Source organism: Hirundo rustica, chromosome 24, assembly GCF_015227805.2.
Source record: "Hirundo rustica isolate bHirRus1 chromosome 24, bHirRus1.pri.v3, whole genome shotgun sequence".
Lineage (NCBI taxonomy): Eukaryota > Metazoa > Chordata > Aves > Passeriformes > Hirundinidae > Hirundo > Hirundo rustica.
In genome coordinates, this window is record NC_053473.1 from 434,467 (window position 1) to 446,284 (window position 11,818).

At 55.7% G+C, this 11,818-nt stretch overlaps 1 protein-coding gene across 1 annotated transcript; it reads left to right on the plus strand.

The window, feature by feature from the left end:
• Positions 1–266: 266 nt before the first annotated feature.
• Positions 267–10,495, plus strand: MYBPH (myosin binding protein H). Its single transcript, XM_040085639.2, has 11 exons — positions 267–835; positions 1,055–1,189; positions 3,059–3,226; positions 5,707–5,795; positions 6,700–6,895; positions 7,224–7,363; positions 7,508–7,667; positions 8,420–8,556; positions 8,972–9,158; positions 9,923–9,964; positions 10,271–10,495. The coding sequence occupies exons 1-10, from the start codon at positions 472–474 to the stop codon at positions 9,931–9,933; spliced, it is 1,587 nt and encodes a 528-aa protein (XP_039941573.1). The 5' UTR covers positions 267–471; the 3' UTR covers positions 9,934–9,964; positions 10,271–10,495.
• The last annotated feature ends 1,323 nt before the right edge of the window (positions 10,496–11,818 follow it).

An 11,818-nucleotide genomic window follows, 5' to 3' on the forward strand; every position in this document is an offset into this window, starting at 1 on the left:
ACAGGAGCTATGACCCCAAAGAAAGGTGACCTGGCCCTGGCCTACCCAGTCCTGAGTGAGCCCAGGGGGGCCGCTGTGGGGGCCGGGCCCATGTGCTGCCATCCCATAGGAGGGGGCAGCTGGGGCTGCTGAATGTGCAGGTCCCGGGTGGCTATTCCTGGCAGTCCCGCCTGCGCAGGCAGATTGGTTTGCAGGGAGGTGACAAGTGCCAGCCAAGGCCTATAAAAGTCACCCAGCCCCTGTTCTGGCTCAGTGACCTAGTTCCCCCCTCCCAGCACAGCCATCCTGCAGCAGGGACAGTCAGTCCAGAGTGGAGACGCCTGGTCCTGAGCCTGAACCCCAACCTCGGAGTCCAGACCCCAGATCCAGAGGAGAGTTCTTTTGTGTGGAACAGGAACCCCAAAACAGAGCAGAGACCCTGGAGCAGGGACCCCAGAACATCCCATTGCCCAGCCCCTAGGCTTTTCAGCGATGACTGGCAAAAGTGCACCTCCAGCCAAAAAAACAGCTCCAGCAGCGGCCAAGAAAAAGGCAGTGCCAGCCCCGAAAGAAGAAACAGCCCCAAAGGAAGAAGCAGCCCCAAAGGAAGAAACAACCCCAAAGGAAGAAACAGCCCCAAAGGAAGAAACAGCCCCAAAGGAAGAAGCAGCCCCAGCCCCAGCTACTGAAGAACCCCCAGCCCCTGAGCAGCCCCCAGTCCCCAGAGATGAACCTGCTCCCATCCCCACAGAAGCTGGAGCAGATGTGACTCCAGCGCCTGCAGAAGGTTCCCCAGCTCCCCCCGCTGAACCACCAGCCCCAGCCCCAGAACCTGAACTGGAGAAACCAAAGGAAGGTGAGTGGGGAACACTGGAGTGGGGAGGGGACATAAGCAAGGCTTGGAGGGGGCATGTGCTGGGGAGAAGGGACAGGGGGATGAAGTCATCAAGGATATTTTTGCAGTGGGATAGGGCTGGGGATTAGGTGGACTGAAGACAGACCTGGAGGTTGAGTAATTGCCCTCCAAGAGGTCTGGTACTCGAGCCCTGCCCTCAGCACTGTGGGTTTGTTACAGAGCCACCCAGCTGCCCCTTGTCCCTGGCTGTGGAAGAAGTGAGTGAAAACTCATTCACACTGACCTGGAAAGCCCCGGAGCAGATGGGCCGGGCAGGCCTGGATGGATATGTGGTGGAGATCTGCAAAGATGGAAGTAGGTCTGGTCTTTCCTGCCTTGTGAGCATGGAGAGATGGTGCATGGCTGTGGGATGGGATGGGATGGGATGGGATGGGATGGGATGGGATGGGATGGGATGGGATGGGATGGGATGGGATGGGATGGAGCTGGGTGGAATCCAAAACAGCATTTCCCCCAGCAACAATTCCCTTTCTTTGCCCATACGGATCTATTTTGAATGTTTTTTTCTTTTCCGTGAAGGAACAGGGCATCCCATCGGCTTCAGACAGTAGTGATATCTTTATCAGGGGCTTGAAGCAGGTTTAGAGTCTGGACTGCTATGTGCAGCTCTAGTGTGGAGCAGAGACCAACACACTCTCTGGGGATGGTCTCTGATGTACTCCAGATCTGCAGAGACCTGAGATGGTAATCTAAGAAAACAGGAGGAAAAAGTTCAATCCTCTCATGTTTGCCCAAAATGAAGCATGGAAGGAATGGGGATAAAATGGGAGGACGAGGAAAGGAAGGGTCCTGGGCATGTATCAGCAGACTTGATTATGTCTGGAAGGAGGGTGGCTGTGGTGGAGAGCAGGGAGCTGGGAGGTGGCAGCAATTGTCCAGCAGTCATCCATGGTTCTCCAGTTGTATTGCTGGGTGGTGGAATGGGGTGGGTGGATAAGATTTGTGTTTTGGTCACTGTCTTGAAGCCGTGCTGGGCTTTGGGGTGAGAGTGAAAGGTCTGTGTGGCTGGAGGGATCTGCAAGGGGAGGCTGGGCTGGAGTGGTTTGGAAGACCCAGTGGCCCATGGACCTCAGGGAAATCGATCCTCAGCTGTTTAGCTTGTGGTATACATGATGGACACATTCTTGGCTGTGGGAGGCTTCCATCATTGGGCTGGGGGTGGAGAGATTACCACAACTGGGTGGGATGTGTGAAGAGGCCCTTCATGGGACAAGGAAAGATGCAGCCCTTCCTGGAGGGATCTGTCTGACAGCCCAAAGAGCCCAGTCTGGATGTTCTCCTGGCTTGCTTTGGGTCTGCTGGAGAACAGGAGAGCTCCAGTCCCTTTATCATCACCCAGGGGCTGTGGGACTGGTGTATTGGAGCTGGTACAAGACTCTGATTGGCTAAAATATGGAGAGATTTGAGTGAGGGCTGATTCGAGCAATGCCAGTGGTGAAGGGAAAGAGGGTCTGGTGGGACTTGGCTGCTCCAATGGCATCGACAAGAAAACCTTCTTGTTCTGAAGGAGAACATGGTAGCTTGGCATACCCTGGCATACACGGGTCACTCTCACTGCCCACCTGGGACACCCTGTCCTTGGGGGACTGGGGCAGGTTTTTTCTAAGTGAGAAACATCTTGAGAGGTTTGGCACATGACAAGACTATGTTAGCTGGGGCTGGGGGAGGGCCGGGCTCTGCGTTGAGTTTCAGACATCCCTTACAAGCAGGAAGAACACTTGGAGAGGTCCACTGGGCCATGGACAGGTCCTGAGTAAACCTTGCCCAGTGTGGAGGGGTTTGTGGAGGCCTTGGTGAGCCCCAGTGTTGTCCTGGGGCAGCGAGAGGAGCAGAGTGGCTGGCAGGGACCTCCAAGGATCTTTCCAAAGAAATGCACCTGGTCAGCAGGGACATGTTCGCTGGCCCGATGCCTTTTCTTGCTTGCAAATGTCCTTGTGTTCCAGAGCTGAGCTCCTGCCAGCACCCCATACCCCACAGTCCTTGGCAGGGGTAGCCGACCTCCCCTCCAAAGTCCCTTTTTCTGCTGGTGCTCCAAATCAATTCACATTTTTAAGGAAGGAATTCTTTGCCTCTGGGTCTCACCTTCTGGGCCTCGATCCTGCTGCTCAGGGTGTGTCTATCTGTCCATGGCATATCCTAAGTGCTGTGCTGGGTCTGTTGCAGGTTCAGATTGGAAAGCTGTGAACCAGGAGCCTTTTCTTTCCACCCGCTACACAATCCCAGACCTCAGCTCTGGGGAAAAGGTCCATGTGCGGGTGATGGCTGTCAGTGCTAGCGGAGCCAGCGTCCCGGCCACTCTGGAGCAGCCAGTGCTCATCAGGGAGATCCTCCGTGAGTACTGCTCCTAAGGGAAAAATTCCTGTGTGAGATCTCTGTCCACTCCTGCAGAATGAGCAGCCTCCCATGTGTCCCATCCAGCCTTTGACAGATGTTATTTTCAGTGACTGCATCCAGTTCCCTTGGGAGAAGCTTCCTGACCTCACCAGTCTTGCTGATGTTGAAACTTTGGGGGTGAAGGACTCAAAAGGCAGAACCACATTTTCTCATTTCACAGCAAGAGCTCAGAATACACCACCCCCTGAGCATGTCTCCTCCCCTTGGCCGTGTCACATCCCAAATATGCCACGGCACACATTGGACAGCTTTGTTTATTTAGCTCAGGGAAGTCAAGAGCTGGTTGTCTGGAGCATGGGAACTTTAATCATGCTGAACTCGCTAATGAATGAGTTGCTGCCATGCTTAGCAAGACTCACATTCCTTTCAGGGTGCTGCCAACATGCAGAGGCTGATGTAGGAGGGCAGGGCCAGTTTGCACCCAGCAAACAGCAAATAGAGACTAATTTTCCCTCTAGAAGGAATTATTAATGGTCATGTTTTCATGTTATTGAACACATCAGATTTTTCAGCTGCTTAAAAATAGTAATACTAACAAAAGTTATTCCAGGGTCCACCCGCTTTTCATAGGAGAAGGCTTGGGGAAGACTATCAGTCTGTGGAAAGTGTCCTGAAGTGTCCATCTTCTCAGTGTGCTCAGAGGAGGTGAATGTGGCTTAGGGGTGGTGGCTGCACCTGTTCACCTCTGACCTCAAAACCATCCCACCAAACCTCGATGAATGGGAAATGAATGGGAAAACTGGGATGTGAAGGACTAGCATGAGGTACCAAATGCACAGCTTGTGCTTTCCACGCCCTGTCCCTGCTGCCTGAGCTTTGTCCCAGGCACATGTACAGGTGTAAAACCCGAAGAGCTGAGAGAACCACACACAACTTGATCTACTGGGCCTTCCCTTCCCTTCCCTTCCCTTCCCTTCCCTTCCCTTCCCTTCCCTTCCCTTCCCTTCCCTTCCCTTCCCTTCCCTTCCCTTCCCTTCCTTCCCTTCCCTTCCCTTCCCTTCCCTTCCCTTCCCTTCCCTTCCCTTCCCTTCCCTTCCCTTCCCTTCCCTTCCCTTCCCTTCCCTTCCCTTCCCTTCCCTTCCCTTCCCTTCCCTTCCCTTCCCTTCCCTTCCCTTCCCTTCCCTTCCCTTCCCTTCCCTTCCCTTCCCTTCCCTTCCCTTCCCTTCCCTTCCCTTCCCTTCCTCCTGGCCTTCACATTTTCCCTAGGTCTGCATTTTGTTCATCTCACCAGTTCATTTATAGCACCCCAGGGGATTTTAAATAGCACCAACTGGACAGCATGGAGTTTAACAGGTGGGATGAGTGGGTTTGGGAGGTGGAGAGAGACAAGGAGAAACCAGACGAAGGATCAGTGTGGGAGTCACATTTTGCTGGGAACAAGGGCAGGAGAAAGGCCTTCCCACCATGGAAATTCATCACCAGGGCCACAGACCTTGGCCCAGCCCTGTCCCCCTGAGCGAAGCACGGGGAGCTGGGGAAAACACCCATGGATTAACATTCCTCCCCGGAGGTCAGGTTTCCCTGCCTTGCTGAGACTGATGAGCCCCAGCGGCAGCACTGGGGGATGGATCCCTGCAGAAATCACAGCCTGAGCAGAGCAAGGACTCTCAGCTGTCAGGAATGGCCATCTGGGACTGCCAGGCCAGTCCCTGAGCTCCCCAAGCCCTCACAGCTGTTTGGCTCAGGGCTGGTTTATTCTGGCCGGGCCCCTCCTCAGGGTTAAGCTTGTGCACATTTAACCTGGGCAGACACTCCCAGCTCCTCTACGAGGGGCTCCAGCGGGATCCCTGGGTATCACTGAGCTGGCAGAGTTGTGTGGTTTCTATTCCACCCTGGGAAGGGGACACACTCCATGAGCATTCTCCAGTGGGGTTTTTGTTTCTTTGTTATGTTTCCTTGGGGATGTCTGCCTTTGTCACAAGCCTGAGGCTTCCACAGCTCTGGTATTACCAGGCACCTCCTTGGTGTCTCAGCGGCCTGAACTGCACAGGGAAGTAGAGGTTGAGCCATGTCCTTGTTGGAAGTTGGGCTGTGTGCCTCTGGAAACCATGGGGAGAAATACTTCCCAACTGGGAGATGCTGTTCCCTGCCTTGTTACCATATAGGTTGTGCTGTGGCTCTTCTGCTTGAGGCCAGGTTGTCTCCATGGCCTGGCTGTAATGAAGAGGGGAGAATGATCCACTGGAATGCTGCCCTTGGGTTGGTGATCTGGGATCTCAGGGATGGATATCGCTCTGGGGTACAGGCAATGGGACAGGCTAGCGCAGCCCTGCAGGGGAGCAGCACTGTCCAGGAGATGAGAGGAGAAGGTGGCCGTGGGGACTTCCTTGGTGGCCAAGCAGGGGTGTGTATGAGGAGGGTCAGCCAGCTGAGGAATGGGAGTTCCTTGTCTCACAACGTGAATTCCTGATCCCCAGAGCTCCCGAAGATCCGCATGCCTCGGCACCTGCGGGAGACTTACATCAGACATGTGGGGGATGCTGTGAACATCATGATCCCCTTTCAGGTAGGTGGGTGATTTGGGCTTTAATCTGCTGGGCATTTCACTCCAGGTTAGCTCCTGCAGGTATGCTTAGGCATCCAACTGTGCTCTGGTTTGGCTTGGTCCCTGTGTCTTATGGGCCAAGGGTGGCTGATGGGGTGGGAATCTCTCTCCCCTTCCTGCCCAGATCCCATTTTTCCCCTGCTACATCTTTGTTGATGATGCTGCAGTGGGACAACCCCAAACACATCAGGATATGGGATGGCTGTTGCTGCTCTCTCAGCCAGTAGGTCCAGTTCAGCTTGTGCTCTGGGCCAGGATCTGGTCACATCCTTTGGGACCCCACAGCACAGCACAGGGTCCCTAGAGGGGCCCAGCTGACTCTGGAGGAGGGCAGCCCGAGGGCTGTGATGCTAACACTGGTGGGCTAGGCTGGAGGTCATCTCCTCAGCTATGTCTCTCATCCTGTCTGGGACATCAGCATCTCCACCATGGCAGCTGGCTCTGAAACATGTTGGCCAAGCAGAGGGAGTGAGAAGCCCCTGAGCTGAGGGGCTTCTCCATGCTATGTCTCACTCTGTGCTGGCCATGCTGCAGACATGAATTTTCCCTGTATGCTGGGTTCAAGCCCTGGTGCTAAGCTGGAGCCCGGACTCAGCCCCTGGGCCGTGAGTGCACATCTCTGCCTGGGCAAGTAAACCTGGGCTTGCTCCATGAGGACCCTGAGGAGCCAGCATGTTCCAGCCTCATCCCTGGAGCCTGGTGGCTTCCCTTTAGTGAGTCTGACAGAAATCAGCTGCAGCTTCTTTCCTGGGGACTGCTGGATGGGAGAGGTGGAGCACAGGCTGCTGCTGCCTGGACACAGCCACCTGTGGCTGTGTGCTGGGACCATGTGCCTGAGTGGCTCCTGACCTGCCTGTTGCTCCAGGGAAAACCACAGCCTGAGGTGAGCTGGACCAAGGGAGGGCAGCCCCTGGACAGCAGCCGCATCAACATCCGCAACACGGCTCAGGACACCATCTTCTACATCCGCCAGGCCCAGCGCGGTGACTCGGGCAAGTACGAGCTCACCGTGCAGATCAACGGAGCCGAGGACAGGGTTATCCTGGACATCCAGGTGGTCGGTAAGCTGAGGGTGGGACCCTGCAGCATCACTCTGGGGCTCATTTCTCCTCCTTGGTTGGGTAGGTCTTGTTCTGGGCGGGATGTGATGCCACAGCAACAAGGCAAGGGACTCTGGAGTTCTTGTTCCAGTGGGATTCTCAGCAGGATGGATCATGCATGTGAACTCCTCTGCTGGGGGATGCAGAGTTTCTGCCAGCCTTGTCCCTCACAGCTTCTCCTCCCTGGTGTGCTGGACCAGGGTCAGAAGCGATTAAAAGCAAGGTCAAGGGATACGGAATGTGGGGGGAGCAAAGTGGGATGTCACCCTGAGGGCGATTGTGTTTGCAGAGCCACCCGGCCCTCCCCAGAACCTGAAGCTGGTGGATGTCTGGGGCTTTAATGTGGCCCTGGAGTGGACCCCCCCTGCGGACAACGGGAATTCTGAGATCAAGGGCTACAGGGTGCAGAAGTCAGACAAGAAGAGTGGGGTGAGCCTGGGCACTCCTGCTGCTGCTGATGACCCAATGGGAGAGGGACAGCTGCACTCCCTGCCTCACCCCACACCTTCTCCATCCTTGCCACAGCCTGTCTTTCCTCACTGTGCTCTTTTTTCCTCCTTTTCTTCCTTCTAGAAATGGTTCACGGTGCTGGAGCGCTGCACCCGCACCAGCTGCACCATCTCTGACCTCATAATTGGCAACACCTACTCCTTCCGAGTGTTCTCTGAGAACATCTGCGGGCTCAGCAACAGCGCTGCTGTAGCCTCTGGGGTGGCCAACATCGAGAAGACAAGTGGGCACATGGCTGAGGGGCTGGGGAGAGGGTGGTAGCCAGGAGTGGTCCTGACCAGGGGGCCAGTGGGGCTTCCTCGGGATTGTGCTGATGCTGCTGGGCTGGTCCGCAGCACAAGACAGCAGGAGTGAGACTGAGCACCCCCAAGGTCCAGAGGTCCACTGCCCCCCTCTGCACCTCATTTCTCCTTTGGGGAAAGTTTGTGCCATGCTCAGCCCCTTGAAAGGAAACCATGCATGGACATCCCTGGGATGAGATGGAAGCAGGAGGTGGGAAGGGTCAGAACAGCCCTGGCTTTGGCTCCACAGCTCAGGGCCAAATCTCCAACCAGCCCTTCTCTCCTTCCATCTAGTTCTGTCCTGCTCCCTGGTAGCATGCAGTGACCTAGGGTCTCTGCCATCTGCAGAGCTTCCCCCAGCTCTTATTTCTGTGGACTGAGATTTGAGGATGGAGTGGGAGATCCAGAGTGTGCCTGGCCTGGGTCTGACCTGCTGCACACAGGATGTGCCACAGTGGGTTTGGGGATTGGCATCCCCCCTGTTCCTTGCAGGGCCTGGGCACCACCATGCCATGACTGGATGAGGAAACAGGGCTGCTCTGAGCTGAGGGCCAGGTCCTTGGGTCGGGCCGAGTGACATGTGGCTTCTTACAACAGGGAACAGAAGTGGCTTTGGGTACCTTGTGCTGAATTCCTGTGTTGGTCAGCCCAAGATCCTCAGGTCTGCCTCAGCTAGAATTAATTGTTTCCTTAGAAACCACTTACCAGCCAGAGAAGATCCCCCAGCGGGACATGATGGAGCCTCCAAAGTTCACACAGCCCCTGACAGACCGAACCACCACACGGGGCTACAGTACTCACCTCTTCTGCTCTGTCCGGGGCTTCCCCCAGGTCGGTGGCTCCTCCACGGAGAGCATAACCTTGGCCTGGGGACACCCGTGCAGTTTTCTGCAAGGTGGCTGGAGGTCCCTGGGAGATGGTTGGTGCTGTTGGATCAGGGTTGGGTGAGGTTAAGGGTCTGTAGCTGTCCTCTGAGTCAAACCGGGGCATGTTTGGGGTGTTTCTGCATGGAGATGGGAGACTGGTCTTAAATCAAGCCATGTCCTGTTTCCCCTGTGCTGGGGGAGGAAGGGTGGAGCAGTGGTTAGGGCTAACAAGTGGGAGATTTGGATCTTCAAAACACTTCTGACTATGAATCCCACCATGGCCACAAGCTTCAGGCAGGGCCATGGCAAAGGCAGAGAGAGGTGGCTGCATTTTGGGGCCAATTAGATTCCTTATTGCTCTCCCTACTTTAAACTTTCAGCCCAAAATCATCTGGTTGAAAAATCAGATGGAGATCCGGGAAGATCCCAAATACATAGCACTGATTGATCAGGGTGTGTGCTCCCTGGAAATCCGCAAGCCTGGCCCTTTTGATGGGGGTGTCTATACCTGCAAGGCTGTGAATCCTCTGGGAGAAGCCTCAGTCGACTGCAGACTGGACGTGAAAGGTGAGATTGGCTGAGGGGCAGGAGGAGCAGGAGCCCTTGCCTGCCTTTTCCAGGTCTCACTTTCCCAGTGCTGTGGTTTGTCCCTGTTTTTTGTTGATCCTGGTTGTGTGGGAGCCTGAGGACACTGGGCAGCCCTGTGGAGCTGCACCTTTGGGCTTCTTGGGTTTATAGTTTTGAGGCATCTTGAAATCACCGTGCCTTATTCATGGTGAAAAAAATGGGGATGAAATGAGAAATGGCAGAGCCAGAGGAGCTGCTGGAGGCCTGGAGCTCCCCCAGAGCTCTTCTCCAGGTGAACACCCCCAGTTCTCCCAGCCTGGCTCCAGAGCAGAGGGGCTCCAGGCCTCAGAGCAGCTCCGTGGGCTCCTCTGGCTTGGCTCCAGCAGCTCCACGTCCTTCCTGTGCTGGAGCCCCAGGGCTGGAGCAGCTCTGCAGGTGGGGTCTCAGCTGAGCAGGGCACAGGGGCAGAATCTCCCCCTGCCCTGCTGCCCACCCTGGGGATCAGCCCAGTTGGCCAAGGAGGATGAACTGGGCATTGTGCTGGGGACACAGAGCAACACCTGGGAGTCACCCGGGCTGGGATCTCAGGGGTCACTGGCCAGGAGCACGCAGTGATGGTGGTGTGGGATTGTTTGGAGCAGGTGTGTGCAGGGATGGGTTGTGCAGGTGCATATTGGGGTGAGCGCATAGACACTTTTGGGAGTCAAAAGAGGAGTAAGACAAGGGGAATTCAAGGGGATTTTGTCTCCTATGCTCTCTTGCAGTGCCCAAGTGAGGACAGATCGGAGGACAAGACAAAGAGCAAGGTAGGTCTGGGATGGGGCACCGGGGTGGATCTGGGATGGGGCACCAGGATGGAGGGAAGGTGGATCACTTCAGGGGGCTGGAGTGGGCTGAGTGTCCTGCATTAGCCCTTGTCACCTGCTGATGGAGTCCCAGCTTGGGTCTTCCTTGTCTGGAGATGGGGAGGGATGAGGAACCCGAGGGAAATTTGACCCTTGGCGAGGCAGAGGGAGGGCTGTAAATGGGGCTGGGTTTGTCTTGCATTAGAGCTGTGGCAGGGACATGTTTCCCACCCATCCCTGATCGGGGCTCTCTTGGTGCTCTTGCAGGATGAGGATCTCATTCCTTTTCCCAGGTGGATCCTGCAGGTGCCAGGCGGTGGCAGGACAGGTGCAGATGCTCCTGGCCATGGTCTCTGCTGCCTGCTGCGCTGTCCCTCCCTGGCAGTGCTCTGGGGGCTGCAGCTCAGCCTGCCATGGCATGGCCCTCTCTGAACCTGTCATTAGCTGTGACAATAAAACAAACCCAGATGAGGGGCTTTGGTCATAATAAAAGCCACCAGTCCCCTCTGTCCTGCTTATTGTGGGGTTGGCTTGGGTGGGGGGATGTGGAGAGATGCCAGGGCTGCTGTGGGGTCACATAGGATCCCACCCAACCAGGGATGGAGGAGATGGGTTTTCAGCTTGGAAGGAAGGACCAGCTTTATGAAACACATATAGAGGTTACTGAACTTCCAGAAGGAGCCCAACAAGGAGAAAGAGAATGAGGAAAGATTTCCTTCTGGAGCAGGGGAAAAAGAAATGCCACATCAACGCTGTGGCATCATAATGCTTCTTTATTGAAGCAGAGTTTTTTTATCCATGCCAGTGAGGCAGTGATCCAGCCAGGAACTGTCAGCTCCCCACAGTGGCTACAGGACATGCTGATGTGTCATCCAGAGGAGGGGACTCATCCCTGTGAGCTGGTGGCTCATGTGCAGGGTCACTTATCACTTGAGCCCTGGGCCAGCTTGGGGCAGACACTGGGTGTTAGCAGCGCCCAAAGGGAGCCACGGAACACATGGTTACGTGTGGTAAGTGGCGTGGGGTGATCTCTCCACCAGCACCGCCTCCCCCTCAGTCTAGGGGCACAAGGGTAGGAGCTCTCCCACCTGTGTGGCAGCGCTGTCATGGGGCCAGACCCACATCCTGCCCGACTCCTGGCTGGCCCTGGCATTGCTAGTGAAGATGCAAATCCAGCCTGGCATCCGCAGATCGGAGCCCATCCCACCCTTGGTGCCATGGACAGCAAAGATGGGCTGTGCCTGTAGCTAATCAAATCCCTCTCTGCATCATCTCTCCTGCAGCCCCCCTGCTTCGTCCCCATCTGTCCTCAGGCACCTTCAGCCCAAACTGAAGTCCAGGGAGTGTTGCTGTTCCCAGGGCTCAGCACTGGTGCAGCACCATCCACACCAGGGTTGTTTCCACCATCAGAGGGCATTGTTGGATTAATTTTATCCCACTGCTGGTCAGGATGGATTTTTGAGGTGGTTGGTACTGCTGGTAATGCCACAGAGTGGGGGTTGCAGTCCCAGCTGGCAAGTGGAGAGCTCACACCCAGCCCTGGGGGTGTCCTGTCCTCCTTGGTGTCCCTGGCACCTGAGCACGTGGCCTTGGTCAGTGGGATTCTCTCAGGGACAGGGTCTGGAAGCAGGCTGTGAGCTGATCTCCAGGACTCTGTCACGCTGCATACTGTGCCCTTTCCAAGCCCTTATTTCATTCTTACAGAGCAGAGACTGTGTTTGTAACCCCCGGGGGGGCTGAGATGGGTGACAACATCCACTTTTAGCAAGGGCTGCCCCGGAAAGGTCTGGAGAGCACAGAGTGGAAAAATCCACT